Below are 18656 nucleotides of genomic sequence, written 5' to 3' on the forward strand. Positions count from 1 at the left end.
ATATATGTACATATATATATATATATATATGTATCATACATATATATATATAATTATATATATATATATATATATATATATATATCATGTACATATATATATATATATATATTATATATAAATATATATATATATTTCCATAATCTGCCAATGTGCAAGTCTGATCTCACTGCTGTGCTGTTGAGTGTAGTTGATGGTAAAATGTACTCACTTGAGTATCTCCAGCTCACACACAGTATTCTTCAGTCCCTCACAGATCACTTTAACTCCTGAGTCCAGAAGACGGCTGTTGTTCAGGTTCATCTCTTTCAGGATGGTTTTGGAGGAGAGAACAGTAGCTAGAACTGAACAGCTTTTCTCTGTCAGCTCACAATTATTCAGCCTAAACAGAAATAAAACAGCATTATAATTAATATTCAGGACATATTCAACACACATCAGATCAACAGGCGTTGATTTTATATCTGATCACATGTGACTGCCAGTCTTTAGTAATGATAAACAAAAGTTATAAATGTATACACATCACTAACCTTATTTTCTCCAGTTTTGCTATGAGAGTCCACCAAAAAGAGCAGAGAGCTTTCTCCCAATCCAAATCTCCATTTCTCCAATTTTATCTTCACTCAGATCCAGTTCTGTCAAAAATAATGGACTTTTACCCAGAACTTTGGTCAGATAATCACACGCTTCCTGTGCAGCAGGACTTTTCAGAAACCTACAGAAAGAAGATAAAAATTTAGATCATTAGTTATTTAATTTAGTGTTTTTATATAACGTTGTCACAACTTCTGTTGTGAGTCTGTTGAATTTCTCTGAATTGCATTTGAATTCAATTCATGTTATTCCTTTTCCACACTGGTCTGTTTGACCCCTCTATTATCATACAGCTGATTTCACATCTGTGTGTTCAGTTTTAAATATTTCAATGTTTCAGTGTATTACCTGATGTTCTTTAATTTACAGGAATCATCCTGTAGTAAATCACTAAGCTTCTTCATTGGTCCTGATTGTCCAGGATTCATTTCCTGTGAGATCCAGCCTCTGTCAGTGTGTGAAGGGTTTTGATCTCAGAGCTGAAGCCAGAGCTTTATAACCTTCTTCAGTGAAACTGCAGTCTGAAAGTCTGCCAACATTAAAAAAAAGTAAAATTTGAATTAATATTAGATCTCACCTTTGGAGAAGACTGTTGATTTTACACTGTAAGTATTACTACTTAGAAATGAAGATTACCTCAGAAAGCCTTTCTAGCCCACCCCAACACTTATCAACAATAATAATCGTAAATGGTGACTAATAATTATATATTTTTTTGTAAAACAAAAAAATTGTAATTCGTTTTTTTCATATGCCACAGCTATGCATGACTTCACACTAGACAAATGCAGCCAAGATGAATACATCTAAACATTCAGTCAAGTAATGAATGAATGCATGTGTTACTGACAACAACAGGAGACATGAATAAATGAGTAAAAGAATAAATAAAAATAACCATCACAATAAATAAATACAAGTCAACAACACATGAAACAAAGCTTTATTCAAACATTGTTCTGTTTTTGAAAGTTTACAGATGGTGAACCCACATCCGTCCATCAGGACCCTCACTGATGCAGTCAGACTGAATCTGATCATGATGAGAGAGGGACATCGAGTCCTTGTCTGAGTGCACAGATAGGATGAGGAAGACCATGATGAAGACCCTGAACCACACAACACTGAACATGTGCGGGACAATCTGACTGCTGCTGTGTCTGCTCCAAACATCTGTGTGCTGCTCTCCATGAGCACTACTACCTGAAAAACATTTACACAGAGAAAAACACTTTATATCTCATGTTGTCAGCATTCTATTTATTTATTGCAATAAAAACGTGCAATATCCTTAGATTTATTTGTTACCCCTCCATCCTAGTATATCCCTGCATCTTATTCAATCCTATTCCATTATAATTTATAGCACAATTTGTTATACACTTATTTATTAGCAATTTTTTATTTATTTTTTTTCTGTGTGTTGTTGTCTCTGTGTATTGGAAGGTTATGGCAATAAAGCTCTTTTCTGACTCTTTCTGATTCTGATTGCTATATTTAATTTCATATTTTAACAATTGCATGCTAATTTGATAAAGCTTCATTACTTCTGTGGTGTAGTGAACTGCACTGGTCAGCAGAAGGTTGCTGGATCAATCTCTGCAGTTGTCTCCACCGGTGTGTCTTTACTCCAGGTGGCTCCAGAGGGATTGAGGTCCTGTAATAAGAGCACTGTAAGTCACTTCAGATAAAAAGTTTCTGACAAATGAATAAATATAAATGTGATTAATTGAGCCTGACTTTCAGATTCTTCATGACATTATTTGATGGTGCTTTTGAAGTTTCTGAAACTCAGGTTTTATTGACTGATGTTGTATGAACAGAAACCAGCAGAACAAACTTGACCAAAATCACATCTTCAGTGTTTTTTGGTCTTTCTCTAGATGCTCTCGCTGGCTCTGGGCTCACAGGGGATGAAGAGACCACAGCAGCTTCCGGTCCTGATGAGAAAACAAGAGGAGATGCAGTGATGGAGCGTTTCATCCATGACACTTGACCATTTCCAGGATGATGCTGTGGACTTTACATCCTCAGTGCAGACAGCAGTCTCCACACATTTCAGATCCTGCAAAGATGCACAAACACAAAACAAAAGCAGTCATTTTAACAGCACAGTGTCATTTCATTTCTAAATTAGAGGTAACAATTATCTTACTTTATATTTTGGCTTCAGGTTTTCCTTTTTCCACAGATGCCGCTGTCACCTGCTCCACCACAAAAGATCTGCATGAAATGAACAGCAATCAAGAATCAGAAAAGTGCTGTGATAACTCTGTTTGAAATAATTAAAATAAACTACAACCTAAGATTTCAAAGATGTTTTATTGATGAATGTAGTGTACTCACTGAGAGTCTTTGATGGCAGCATTCCTTCGTCAGTCACTCTTCATCAGATAAACACAAATGTGTCTCATCTGTCCCTGTAACAGCCAGACAAGAGTCAGTCTCCTCTGTGATTTATCTGTGATATACTGCATTTACATGTTGAGCTAGATGCTGATGTGTTCACTCACTTTTTATCCAACACAAATGTTCCTCAATTTATCAACAAATAATAGTCAAATGAAATAGATAACTTATGTTTACTTACTTTACGTAGATTTGTTTATTTACATGACTTACATTCTTCTAAAGCAGTGTTGACAGTGAATTCTACATAATAACACACACATATCTCACTCAGATGTCTGTTCCTGTTGTGATTTTCTCATCTGCAATTCTCTTAGAACATTTTCCTGTCTCATATTAAATAGACATTTAATCATCTTTAAGATGTATATGGCTTATGTAAATCCACTTTGGAGACGTACATGTGCTTACTGGAGCTCAGCTGTTCGCTATACATAATAAAACATGTTAATGGCTATCGTCTTTACACCTTTACAAATCAAGTTTACAGTAGCTCAACAATGGAGCTCAGACTTTTAGCAAACAAGTTTACAGTAGCTCAACAAATATGATTTTAACACACGGGAACCGTGTTTTGCTTTATAATACTCACCTTTGTAAACACCCTCGTCACTGCTCTCCTTCACGTTCGATGATGACGTATCCTGTCGCGTGGCATCCTGGGATTGAAAAGTGTCCATCGATGAACACTCCAGAATCTGGGCTGAAGCAGTAGGACATCCGGGGATTTCGGGGATTTCTTTCTCCGCCTACTGTTTTATGAGTACTGAGGTTTCGAACGTACTTCTTTCTTCACATACTCTTTTTCCCTACTATATAGTAGGCGAGTAGGCATATCAGAACGCAAAGTAAGTATACGTACAACTGAATCTCGCGAGAATTATTGCAATTCTCGCCTACTCTTTTATGAACGCAAAAGATTCAAACATACTAATTTGTCGCGTACTGCTTTTTTCCATATTATATAGTAGGGAAGTATGCCATTTCGGACGCAGCCATGTAGGGAAGTATGCCATTTCGGACGCAGCCATGGTCAAGCCTACTGTACAACAACCAAAGGATACTTGACTGAAGTTGATATATTTTCTAAGGCCATGTCATGTGTGTGTTTTTAGAGGAGGCTAATCAGATGATTTATGACACTTGTCATCTTCTGTAATCTCTCATGTAAAGCTCTGCTGTGTGTATCACTTGTATGTTTGGCTCTGAATACTGCCCCATTTCATGATTCTATTGTTCTCACAAAATGAGTCTTTCACACCTCCGCCAGGCATGACACATTATCCGCATTATTCTTTTATCACTATTCTTTTGTTTTTATTCCACCATTATTAGCCTTTATTCTGGTATTTCAAGGTTTACAAGCCACATCGCTTTAATCTCAGTAAACTTTTACCCCTCCATTATCAAAAGTCTTACTATAAAAATACAACAAAACATTTTCTTATGACCTTACATTAATTATTATGAAAAAAATTGCATTATGAAGAAGACATAGAAGAACTGCACCTGCTATTAGCAGCATTAGAGCTAACGCTAGCATCAAAATACATCAGACTATTTAAGAAATTATTAGTACACTTTTATTTTAAGAGTCTTTAAACTTTCAGCTGATGCACAGTTTGTCCAGATCAAGTAAGAGAGTGATGTTTAACGTGCTGTGAAAGTGAAACAATAATAATCTGGGGCCGTTGACGATCCTTGACCACAAAGGGGTTAACAAATTTAGAATTTAGTTTTAGTTAGAAAACTGGTAATCTTACATGTTTTCCTATTTCTGGAGGTGAACACACATATATACAGGGTGCGATTTGTTGAAAAAACAGAGGGGGGGATGCTTTTGAAAATTTTTATGGAAATGATTTTAATACGACGGAAATTGTATTTAGTGTGATCTCAGTTTAATAAAAACATTGTAGGCCTACGTTAGGGCCTATTAAATTGTAATGATTTAATGTCCAGGGGTTATTCAAACAACAAATTACATAGAGAAAGCGATGAAAGAACACAACGGAGCTTTTTTGAAACTCTGAAACGCTTCCGTCGCAAAATGATTCCCTGTTTCGAAGCTCTCCAATCGGATCGCGTATCGCGAATCATTTGATTCAGATCTGGACGTCAGAGCGTTGTATCGTGAATCATTTTGCTTCAGATCGGGACTTCAAAGCGTGTATCGCGAATCATTTGATTCAGATCTGGATGTCTGAGCGGGTTTGCATGATGTTTTTATCCCCCACCGGGGATAAAAGTTATTCAGCAGAGGCAGGGATGCATAGACCAGAGGGGGGGAAATCCCCCCCATCCCCCCCGGCAAATCGCACCCTGCAAATATACATATATATATATATAAAAAAATTAGTGGTGGGCATAGATATTTTTTTTTAATCTAGATTAATCTCACTGTAATCTTGGAATTAATCTAGATTAATCTAGATTAAAATGGCTCATTTGAATTCTGCGAAGGCATTCAAAATATGTGTGCTACCCAAATAAAATAATGACTAAAAGTAAGTCTTTGAGAATGGGTTTTTCAAGGTGGCGCATTAGACCAGGGATTTAGGGGATGATTTACTAACTTTTTCAAGATGAATCTGTAAGTTATTTAAGAATTTGTAAAGTTGTAAAAGGGGCTCATCTCATGTTTTCCATCTGCAGTGTGTATGCGTTGCGTATTTTTTTACGCGCCCATGTTAACGAATTCCAGCGTTCACGCGGTTGCGGCCCGTCAGTGCATTCCAGGAGCGGTGCGTCTGCAGCAGTGCAGTGATCGTTTACGTAGCGGAACTGCAAATGTGTCCTGTGTGAAAGCACAATGAGTATGAGTCCGTGCTGCTTCTGCGTAACGCACACGGACTGCATACGCACTGCAGACAGAGTATGTGTGAAACAGGCGTGAGTCTTGTCAAGGTTTCCATTGGGAAGCTTCTTAAAAAATTTCCCTGAAGCAAACCCGCGGCTTCTTAGCTGCATCCATGTTAGCACGTCACGTTTTGATGTGGGTAATTTCACAGTAGGCATACACCACAGGTTCGAAGACTCGTTCTCCCGCCCCCTACAGTGCAATTCGGATAGGTATACATCCTCGCTAAAATATCAAGGTGAAAGTCATTATAGCTTGCATAGTATAGACCCAGCTCCCAACCCAACTTTGAGAATAGATTAACGGCGATATTTTTTTTATCGCCCGAGAGTCTCACATTAACGCAGCACGTTAATGCCGATAACGGCCCACCACTAATATATATATATATATATACACACACACACACTCACACTCACACACACACACACACACACACACACACACACACACACATATATATATATATATATATATATATTATAATATTTCCATAATCTGCCAATGTGTAATACTGATCTCACTGCTGTGCTGTTGAGTGTAACTGATGGTAAAATGTACTTACTTGAGTATCTCCAGCTCACACACAGTATTCTTCAGTCCCTCACAGATCACTTTGACTCCTGAATCCAGAAGACGGCTGTTGTTCAGGTTCATCTCTTTCAGGGTGGTTTTGGAGGAGAGAACAATTGCTAGAACTGAACAGCTTTTCTCTGTCAGCTCACAATTATTCAGCCTAAACAGAATAAAACAGCATTAATTAATAATTCAGGACATATTCAACACACATTAGATCAACAGGCCTTTATATCTGATCACATGTGACTGCCAGTCTTTAGTAATGGTGAACAAAAGTTATAAATGTATAACATCACTAACTTTATTTTCTCCAGTTTGCTATGAGAGTCCACCAAAAGAGCAGAGAGCTTCTCCCAATCCAAATCTCCAATTTTATCTTCACTCAGATCCAGTTCTGTCAGAAATAATGGACTTTTACCCAGAACTTTGGTGAGATAATCACATGCTTCCTGTGCAGCAGGACTTTTCAGAAACCTACAGAAAGAAGATACAAATTTTAGATCATTAGTTAGTTAATTTAGTGTTTTTATATAACGTCATCACAACTTCTGTTGTGTGTCTGTTGAATTTCTCTGAATTACATTTGAATTAAATTAATGTTATTCCTTTTCCACACTGGTCTATTTGACCCCTCTATTGTCATACAGCTGATTTCACATCTGTGGTTCAGTTTTAAATATTTCAGTGTTTCAATGTATTACCTGATGATCTTTAATTTACAGGAATCATCCTGTAGTAAATCACTGAGCTTCTTCACTCCTGATTGTCCAGGATCATTTCCTGTCAGATCCAGCTCTATCAGGTGTGAAGGGTTTGATCTCAGAGCTGAAGCCAGAGCTTTATAACCTTCTTCAGTGATACTGCAGTCTGAAAGCCTAAAACATATGTCATTAGTTTGTATTTTACATTATTTTAGGTGGGTAATACAATGTTTTTTTTTTTTTTTTTTGTCTGTCAAACAAACAGCAAACCACTGTCCAATATATTTTTATTATTGAATTGAGGGGGATATTTAATCTTTAAAGGGGAAGATTTTTCTAACCTTACTAAATGTACATAATCTTTTATGCCAAACTCAGTATCAGATCTTTATCAAAACATCAGCATCACAAATTTGTCTTTGCAGTGCATAGGAGTCTCTGATCTGCATCTAAAGTGACATTTATAATAGTAGATAATAGATAATAGTAATAGAGTGTAGGGGCTGCTAATAGCGTGATGCATTATTAAACATATACTACTATAATGCAATAAAGATATTAGAAAACAGCATGTAAATAGTTTAATCTTGTCTGTAAATTGTGAATATAAATCTTAAAACATAGATCAGCTATATTTTTGCCTGTGTAAAAAACTGTTTTGCTTTAGAGTGTTCAAGTGACTTTAAGGATGCTTTCACACTTGGTTCGCTTACCCTGGTCCAAACCCAGTTCAATTGCTCCCCATGCCCACACTAGGCTGCGTTCATATTATTTCATTTGGGGTCCGAACAGCGGTTCATTTGCGTCATCAAGCCAGCAGCTGTTTACCCCCATTGCTTAGTAACAACGGCGCAGGAATAGGCGGCAAACGAATAAGATTGCTTTCTGCACTTTTATATATTTACGTTTTTTTTGAAACTGTTAATTTTTGTTTACAGAGATTCGGTACATAATGGCACTTACTGTAAGTCTGTCTTACGAATGTACTGCAAATGATCTAAAGAACGCTGAAGGGTGAACAGAAATGAAGTATACAGCTCTCTGTTTGCAGCGTGTCAGTCACACGCATCAGGAAAGTGAGTGCAACACATACACAAAACACACACATTTTATCAAATAATACAACATTTATAGCGGTTCACTTCCACGATTTGGTACGAGTGTGTTCACATCAGCACTGAACCGTAACAGAGTTCACTTGAACCGTACCCCCAGACCACCCTTTTTAAGCGGACCCGAGTATGGTTCGCAGTTGTGCACCGGAGTTCGGAAGACAGCATTCTCATCATCCAAATAAACCAAACTCTGACGTCAATGAAACCTGGGTGTGCACCAAATGTGCCAGTGTGGAAAGCAACCTAAGTCTTTGATTCTTGTATGTGAATGTTCCTCACCTCAATCTCTCCAGTTTACATTGTGAATCCTTAAGTACATCACATAAGTGATTCACTCCTATGTTTTTTAGTTCATTCTCACTGAGTTCCAGTTCTCTCAAGAGAGATGGATTTAATTTCAGAGCTGAAGTCAGAATGATACATTGTTTCTCTGTAATACTGCATCTACACAAACTGAAAAGAGAAAGAAAAAGAAAATGTCAATTTTATGATAATCATCAAGTTTTTGGAGGATTTTCTTGCCATGTCTGACAGTAATTTGTCATTTTAAATTGACTCAGAAATTATCACTACAAGTGCATTACAAATAGCACAAAGTTTGTTATTTGTTATTAAGTTGTTACATCTGTTGTTTAATTTCTGCTCAGTAAACTCTACAATAAGGTATAATTTTGTAAAAAAAATGGTAAATAAAATAAATAACTAGTTAACATGAACTTACAATGAGCAATGGCATCATAATGTTAATAATGTTACTAATACATTAAAAAAAAAATCAAAGGTTGTTTCTGTTAGAAGTTTAAAAATGAGAAGTAACACATTAACAAACAACTGTACTTATTATTAACATTAACATAAAAATGCTATAACAATATATTGCTAATTTTGAGAAGGAAGCTGTATTATAGACAATGGTGCAAAACACCTGAATAAAATATTGGATTTTTCCCATGCGTTTACAATATTTTGTCCAAACCTTGAATGTGCACTTAAATTTAACTTATATTGAAATTTTCAGCTGAAAACTTTTTTTTGTAACTCAGCTAGGAAAGACATCTGTGTATTCATAGTGAAGCTGTATTTTTGTGATTTTTTTTTTTTTTTTTTTTGTGATGCTAAGAGAAAAACTGGACTAACTTGAATCAGAATTATCAACTAATGTAACATTACTAGTATCTATTCGTAGTGACATGTGAAATGTTGTAAGATACTCACATCAGTGTGCTGAGTTTACAGTGTTTATCCTGCAGTAGAGCAGCGATCTGAATCACTCGTGTGTCTCCTAGTTCACGTTCACTCAGATTGAGCTCTCTCAGGAGTAACGGGTTTTTACACATAACTGCAGTCAAAAACTGACAGGCTTGATCTGCAGCAAGACTCAAAAACCTGGAGAAGGGAAGTTGAAGCAGGATTCAATTCAATATGCATTATATTACAAAACATGTTAAGATTATCAAACATTGTTTGTAATGAAAGCTCTTGTTAATCTTAACAGTTTTACTTTGAACATTTCAATAAACATCTCATGCCCTGAAACCAGTTTGTGAGGCAAGGGGCTGAGGAGCTTGGAAGCACCACATAGGAGTGATCCCTGCCATCACCCGAAGGCAACTGGGAGCTGAGAGCTGATCCTGACCACCAGCTGAATTTCCCGCAGCCGTAACCTTCCTCTGGGCCAGGCACCTTGCTCTGGTCTACTATCACAAGAACAGTCATCATGGTTGAACTAACTGTGCCATGGGAAGACAGCCTGGAGAGCTGCTTTTGAGTGGAAGATGGAGAAGTACACATATCTCTAAGTCACGTGCATAGAGGAAAGTTATATCGTTATAGCGATATCGTTGACTTGATTGCAAATAAATGCACAGACACTATTTAACTGAACAGAGATGACATCACTGAATTCAATGATAAACTGCCTTTAACTGTCATTTTGCATTATTGGCACACTGTTTTCCTAATGAATGTTGTTCAGTTGCTTTTGATGCAATGTATTTTGTTTAAAGCGCTATATAAATAAAGGTGACTTGACTTGACTTTTTGCTTTGTTGGAATGTTTTTTGTTTAAAGCGCTATATAAATAAAGGTGACGTGACTTGACTTGACTTGACTTGAATGTCTTTTAAAGTTGTCAAAGGCACTTACTCTGTTAGGGAAATAATACATCTCACTGCGTGAAAAGAGGAATTCCCGGGATAAATCTGACATGGAAAATTTCAGTGAAACTTAAGGTGTACGACCCATGTACGAAAATTTCCCAGGCAAGGGTGCTGAGTCCCATACACGACCATACACTTGAGATACACAGAGATTTCCAGATTCAGGATATTTTCTGATTGCTTACACTGGACGTGTCCAGAGGTTTCCAGTACACCAGCCCTTATAAAAATTAACCATGGTTTTATAATAGTGTATACTATGTTTTTGGGCAGTTTGACTGCCATTTGTATAACGGCAGTTTTACTACACATAGGCGACCAGGTAAAACTATGGTTAGTGTACCATGATGAGTACAATAATCATGTTTTTAATTATTTATTTTAAGTACAATAATCATGTTTTTTTTTTTATAATTGTTGGTGTAATAGTTGTGGTGTTTTTTAATGGTGTTTTTCAGTTAAAAATAATCGTCCTGTCATTTTAAATATGTAGGCTAGTTTAAATTCATCCGAATTGAATGAATCTAAACATATCTTTTGAACAGAATCGCAAAATTGGAGTGAGAATATAATAAAATAAAATCCACATTATTCACGGTAGTGCTTTATAGTTTGTTGTAGTTTGGTAATATAGGTAATGAACAGTAATATATCACGCCACTGACATTCCAGACCTCGTATTTAGAGCTGATTTACACGAGACTTGCAATTCTTGACGCCCTTGAATCGAATCTTTTCGGAATCGACTCACTGTTCTTACCCCTCCCGCCGCTTGTTGTTTGAATTTGCGCGGGTGTGCTGACAGGACAGCTTGTGTTCTGCAGTGAGGGGCTACTGGCTGACAGCGTTCGGTCACTTCTGGGAGATTTACCTCAGACGAAGGTAAGTGTGAATACATAAAACCATTTTGAAAAACATGTTTACAAGAACATAACATTAAAACGTTGTATTTCTAGCATAAAGATGTTTCGAGTTGTTTATTCCCACTTCAAGTGCTTCGCTGTTGTGCGTGCTGAATGTCTGAGAGATTTACATCAGACGAAGGTTAGTATAAATTCATAAACCCATTTAAATTACTTTTTTTTCGAGTTGTTTATTTTTCAATGTTGTATTTTTTTTCTCTCTAACTGTATTTATAGTCCGGTGTTGTTTCAATCCGTTTGTTCCCGCTTCAGTGGCCTTCAGTCAGCGCATGATCACAGCGTCCAGAGAGATTTATATCAGAAGAAAGTAAGGAAGAATTTTAAATAAGCTATTTACCAAAGCTTAATGTTAAGTGTTGTTTGTAATGGATATATTTGAGTGGGTTTATGTTGTTAAATTAGTCTAGATAACTTGATAAACTGCTAATGTTAACTGTTAACTTAGCAACTGATACATAATGTTACATTTTTAAAAGTTAGCTTTTAATACAATATAAGTTACATGTTTATTAATTAACGTTAGTTTAGCTAGTTGGTTACATATTCCCCATTGTTACTTTCTGCTCATCTGATTTCAGAGTCTCCAAACACTGCAGCTGACTTCTGATTCACTGGAGACAGCCTTTGAGGAGAAATGGTGTGTCTTCATTTGTTAATATATCATCATTTATCATATATATAATGTTTTTAGGTCAGATAGCAAATGTTTCCATTCTTCTGGAAAACTGCTGGTCTTTAAAGAGCAGGTCAGATGGGTTTTTGAAAAATCTCTCTTTTACAGTTTATAACGTAGCTATCCTTAAATGAAAACAATCTGCAAAGTTGTTAATCAAAAAAAGTGCATGATAAATAAAGATATTGTGTCTCAAAAGAGAGAGTCGGTTCTGAATCGCCGTAACGATTCATTATATTTTCGACTCTTTTGCCTGTTACTGGTGTACGTCACTGGGTAACACATTTGCATAATCCCCCGCCTGCCTGCGCAATAAGAACAGAGTCTGATCTGCCCACAAACACTTTTGCTATTAGTGCGTTTACATCATGTTGAGAAGACGCGGTGTTCAAGGATACCACAGAAATACAATTCAAGGCCTTTTGTTGTGTGCTTGTCATTTTATCAAGAACTGCTTCTCTAATCTGGGCTTTTATCTTCCTTGGCTTCTAATCTTCTTAATTTGGACTAACAAGCTCTCTGAACCACGACCTGTAAGTAGTACGATTGATACGTTAGGTGTACATTTTCAATTGAGTGCTGAAAAAAATATAATTTTTTTGTGCCAATATGTGATGTATACCTAGTGCAGCTTTAGGTTTCCAGGTAAAGCACGATATTACTGTCTTACTGAGTAGTTCTAAAAATTTGCAGTGAACCTAAGAATATGTCGATTATTGTACACTGACGTTGTTCTAATTACTTTGTTTAATAATAAAGAATGTAGTGTAGCACACAGACTTATAATAATTGTGAAACTGCTGTTTATTGTGCTACACTGGCAGTTACAGGGTTAATGCGGGAGAGATGAGTGATTTCGGCTGGTGCTCCTGTGATACAACTGTTCTCCGTTCTGGTTAAAAGTTAAGACCAAGCGTCTTTTGTCTGTCATTCTTCAAACATTACAGTAGACATATTTTGGTTTACAAACTGTATTGTTTAATCAGTTAGTCACGTTAGCACTCGGCTAACGTATCCACCTAGTGTTCACAGTTTAGCAGCTAAACTTTAGTTTTTTGTATGTTTCGCTTGCATAAGTGTTTTTGTATTTTATGTCATTATAAGAACGGATTTGACTATATTATTGGTTTTATGTAAAGGTGCTTTGTCAATGGTAGCGCTGGCTTACTGGCTCAAGGACTCATCTCTGTGCCAATCACAACAGGTTTGGCCAGCTGACCAATCAGAGCAGAGTAGGCTTGAGGAACGGAGGGGCTTGCTCCGAACTTACTTGAAACTAATAATTTCCTAATCATTGGCAAATGACTCTAATATTAAATGTATATTCTGAGAAAATTACAATGTTTTCCTGACATTAGATGCATTTAAAACCTGATGTAGGGTACTCCAATACAATATTGGGACACTTTAAAATACCATCTGACCTGCTCTTTAAAGAAAATATTGGGACACTGTAACTTGAACAGTTTTCGAATACCATTCTATTACTACAGTTTTTTTTTATTCAGTTACTAAATCACTTTGACTAGCTTTGTTTTTGTTGTTGTTGTTGTTTTTTCAATTATTAATGAAGTTTATTTTAACAAAGTTTAGAAGAAAAATTTTCAGATAATCCAACCAATTAGCATAAGAGTAAGTCTATATATCGCTGCTTTTCTCACCAGACGACAGCAGGCCAAATATGCTTATTCTGTCTATTATAAATAATTATGTGACCTTGTGAATTGCTGTATAGTTCTGGTAACAAAATAACTGCCTTTTTTATTACATTTGTATTATCATGTTATGTTCATCATTCTTACTTGTGTTTAAACAATTAAAATTGTACAATGTATTTATAGAAAGTGTGTTTTATTATATTTTTACAGGATCCTATGTTCCCAGGACCAACCATTCATCTGAAGGACTGTGAAAATATGAACCTTTTGAACCACCGGTGACAGTTTCCACATGAGGATGATAGGGGTATTGCTATTTCACTGAAATGAAATATAATTTTATTACATTTAGTCTGCTAGTCAGAATTATAGCTGATTAAATTAAATTATTTAGTGTTTCGTTTTTTTTGGGATAGTGATCCACGAGCCCTTTGTCCTGAAGAGTTTAAATGATCCTCCAGATCCTTCACTTTCTCAGGTTTTCCAGCATCTTTTGCATATTTGAACCCTTTCCAGCAATGAATGTATGATTTCAGATGTATTTTTTTACACTGAGGACAATTGAGGGACTCATACACAACTATTTCAAAAGGTAAATGTGTTTATTGATTTTCAAGAAAGCAACACAATTTATTAAGAGACACAGGGTGTGAACTACTTGAATTGGATGATCAGGGAAATCTACTAATTTGTTATGAAAATCAGTATTAAAAAAAGTATGTAACTTCTGAAGGGCAGCACTAAATGAACAGATATGATCTTTAAACAAAACAAGAAACATTTACTTATCATCCTGTTCAAATGTACACCCCCAACACTTAATGCATTGTGTTTCCTTCTGGAACATCAATGGACAATGCTTTCACCTTTTATAATAGTTGTGTATGAGTCCTTCATTCTTCCTCAGAGTGAAAAGCTATATCTCAGAATTACTAGTCATTGTCAGACAGGGGCCAAATATGCAGAAGATGCTGGAAAACCAAAGAATTTGTGGGACTTGGAGGATTTTTCTAAAGAACAGCAGGCAGTTGAACTGCTTTGGACTCATGAAAAACTATCCTAAAACAAAAACAGCTGTGGGTCATCCAGTGTATGTAAACTTTTGAACATTTTTATAAATTATACACTTTCATTTTTATAAAATCAGTAAATGTGAATATCTATTATGTAAAATTGCTTATTCATGACGGTACTAAATATAAATAGCATACATTATGATCCCTCTTATTTTGTTAAAATGATTGTATATTCTGCTAGGGCACAGAGGGGCAAACTCAGTCCTGGAGGGCTACTGTCCTGCAGAGTTTTGCTTCAACTCTAATTAAACAGACCTGAAGCTAATCAAGGTCTTCAGGATTTCTAGAAGGCTACAGGCAGGTGAGCATAACAGTATCTTCTGTAGCTTCTGAAAGAGAGCATTAAATGAAAAAACATGGCATGGTCCTGATGGTGCCATTAGAGCTGTAGAATATGTTTGTGTGTGTCTGATTGAGAGAGCAGTATTCACTGTCCTGACTTTGCAGTGTCCATTGAGGTGTATTCATTATTGTGTTTGTCTTTTGGTTAGTATACATTTTTTTTATTGTTTCTTTTCAAAATTATCATTATTATTTTTATTCATTTTAATAATTTACTCGAAGTGTCTGTCTTTACAAAATATTTAAAATATTCTTTCTTAATCTAAATGATGTTGCAGTCCTGCTGAGTTTGTTCAATAATATTTGCAGTCCTATTAAATGTTTGCAGTCTTGCATTTGCTGAAAAATAAAAATTGAGTTTTTGTTGATGCCTTGCGGTGTTTTGTGGCTTTGTTGACAGTTTTTTATAAGTGCATATGACGCATTTTTTTGTATAGAAGGCACGTAGCATTAAAACATCCTAAGTGTACAGTAATTTATAGATGTTTACTGAGACACAAGTGTCCGTTTACGGAGATTTAACTGCCTGGATTTTAAGGAGATAAAAAATGCCAGAGCACATAGATGGAAACTGCGGGAAACGTTCCATTTATGGGTTTTTTTTTTGCGCTGACGTGAACAGTCCGGAAACTGACCTTTTCATGCAGTGTCTATAAATAATTCACATGCATATAATTTATTTTGTATTTTTTTCATCATCTCTCACTTCAGTGTCTTCAGTTGACAGTTTGGATCCTGTAGTAAATCATTGAGCTGCTTCACTCCTGTTTGTCCAGGATCATTTCCTGTGAGATCCAGCTCTATCAGGTGTGAAGGGTTTGATCTCAAAGCAGAAGCCAGAGCTGTATAACCTTCTTCAGAAATACAGCAGTTTGAAAGTCTAGAGAAAAGAAGTTTGAAATGACCAATTATCTAATCAGATCTATTATCTAAAATTAATATCAGTGAAAGAGTTTTATAATATAAAACCTCTTCTGCACAGATAATGTTTTACTACACTAAACTCTTTACTACAGTAATGTAAACTTTGAACAAAAGAAAATAATATTATTAAAACCAAACAAAGGGTTAATTGAACTCACCTGAGGTTCTCCAGTGTGCAGTTTGTATCTTCTAATCCATTCTGGAGTTTCTTCACTCCTGAATCTTGCAGATTATTGTTGCTCAAGTCAAGTTCTTTCAGAGTCGAGTTTGATCTCAGGACTGTAGCGAGAGCTGAGCAGCTTTCGTCTGTTAGACCACAATCACACAGCCTAAAATATTAAACAGGAGAGGGATATTTACAAATACAGCATGCTTGAATACTGATGCCAGTATTAAGTGATTCTTGAAAAAAACCTGAACTAAAACTACTCACATCAGTGTATTGAGTTTTACAGTGTTTATCCTGCAGTAGAGCAGCGATCTGATTCACTCTTGTGTGTCCTAATTCATGTAAACTCAGATTCAGCTCTCTCAGGAGTAACGGGTTTTTACCCAAAATTCCAGTCACATACTGACAGGCTTCATCAGCAACAGGACCCAAAAACCTGATGAAATGAAATGTATTGACATAGCATGCCATATATTTTATTTTCACAAACATGTAAAATGCATTTTACTTATTCCAAAGTTTTTATAAATTTATTTTTGTCAGTTTCATTCTCTTTCAGCTAAAATGGGTTTAAGACTATTGAATGTTATTATTTTTAATATCACTCACCTCAGTGTCTTCAGTTGAAAGTTTGGATCCTGAAGTAAATCATTGAGCTCCTTCACTCCTGATTGTCCAGGATCATTTCCTGTCAGATCCAGCTCTATCAGGTGTGAAGGGTTTGATCTCAGAGCTGAAGCCAGAGCTAGATATCCTTCTTCAGTGATACTGCAGTCTGAAAGTCTACAAACAATAAAAACAAGAATTTAACCTGTTAGCCAGCACCCCCCATTATGGGACTCACAGCTGAAAGTGCCCTACCTAACTTAAAATAGTAACAGTTCCTTACTTCAGTGTGTAACACACATAATTTTTTGGTGTCTTTGGAAAGAAGACCCTTTGGGCTTTACTTTTTATCAACCAGATTTGATAATGCTCAAAAATATTAAAAGTTATAGACACTGAAGTGCCTTGAGTTATTATTATTATTTTTTTTTTTACCACACTGATTTTTTTTTATATTTTTATTTGATATAAAATACATGAGTCCTGGAGCAATCTAGAAAAGTTTTAAGGTTGAAAGTGACATGTCTCATAAGTTTCTATTTCAAATCTGAAGAAGATATCATGAAAATGAGATCCCTGCAAACATTTTTGAGACTATGCCCCCCCCCCCCCCCAAAAAAAAAAATAAAAATATAAAGAGTATTTAACAACTGTATTGAAGGCTTCTACAAATCTTTAGTCATTAAACATACCACTGCATTTTTTTTTTCAATTATAGAACACAAGACAGAAACTTATACATCATATAAGTGATTTATTTGAGCAAAAGAAAATTCAATAAGAATTATTTTAGTTAAAAAAAAAAGAAAAATAAGAAAAATTATCCAGAGAGTGCTAGAAATGCAGAATTTACAATGAATTACACTGAAAATACGTGCTGATGTGCTGATGGCCAGTTATAGAGATGGTAATAATACTAATGCGCCATAAAGTCAATAAAGCACTCTCTATTCATATAGATGGCGTTTAAATTGATTGCTGTGATTACACAGTAATAGCTAGCTGATTTGCACTCAAAACAGATGGTAATCATGCAGATACAGGCACATTCAACATAAAATACAATCACACATATATGAAAACTGTTGAAAAATAAAAACAGTTCTCACAATTTTTGTTCTGGGGCCCCCGCCCCCATCAGATGACAGAGTGCGCGTCACGAGCCGAGCGCCAGAATTCAAATAAACTATCTTCCGCCTTTCTTTCAGCGTTTCACTTTTTTTTTTGTGGATTGTCTCATTAAGTTTGTGACACTATACACTACACTATACGCTACAAAACCATGCCGCTTTTTTACTACCAAGATGCAGTTTCTGAGCATGAGTTATTCCATAACGGACACAAACAATTCTGTCCCTGAAGAACTGAAACGTAAACAAAGGAATTATCATCCATATTACAACGTTATTGCTTCATTGGACTAAACGTGCTCCATGAGATGTCGTTCAGTGGACCCTTACCTTTATAACTAAACCGGGATTTACAGCTGTGGATGTGTTTATGACTCGTTATAACAACAAATCTGGTATGTACTGTGTTTTCATTCTTCATGTTTTGATGTGTACTGCTTACACAGATTTAGCAAATACATTCTTTATAAACTTTCCATTGAAAAGCTGTGGATGTGTGTCGATGCTTGGGGCTTAGATCTTAATAATGATATATAGTTTGTCAAGATTAAATTTGTCCCGTTTCATTTAATCAATTCGATAAATATTGGTCACATGCAAACATGGGGAGTTGAGAATGCACACGTCGGGTTGCAGGCTAAGAGGTTAAAATGCTAAAAGAGAGAGTCCATAGTTTCTGTTACATCATCAAGTTGTTCTGAGGTTTTGGATATGCTAAGGAATTCGGATACATCA

At 35.8% G+C, this 18656-nt stretch overlaps 1 protein-coding gene across 1 annotated transcript in view; it reads right to left on the minus strand.

The window, feature by feature from the left end:
- LOC122144921 (ribonuclease inhibitor-like) overlaps nt 1-16982 on the minus strand; it is a gene marked incomplete at its 5' end in the record, with an annotated part of 40821 nt that extends 23839 nt beyond the window's left edge. Inside the window, 8 exon segments of the mRNA XM_042756132.1 lie at nt 7147-7320; nt 8541-8714; nt 9477-9647; nt 15799-15972; nt 16175-16345; nt 16450-16466; nt 16468-16621; nt 16795-16982. Of these exon segments, the coding sequence (XP_042612066.1) occupies nt 7147-7320; nt 8541-8714; nt 9477-9647; nt 15799-15972; nt 16175-16345; nt 16450-16466; nt 16468-16621; nt 16795-16982 (1223 nt within the window).
- Between the last annotated feature and the right edge of the window lie 1674 nt (nt 16983-18656).

This window comes from Cyprinus carpio, unplaced genomic scaffold (assembly GCF_018340385.1).
Source record: "Cyprinus carpio isolate SPL01 unplaced genomic scaffold, ASM1834038v1 S000006800, whole genome shotgun sequence".
Classification (NCBI taxonomy): Eukaryota; Metazoa; Chordata; class Actinopteri; order Cypriniformes; family Cyprinidae; genus Cyprinus; species Cyprinus carpio.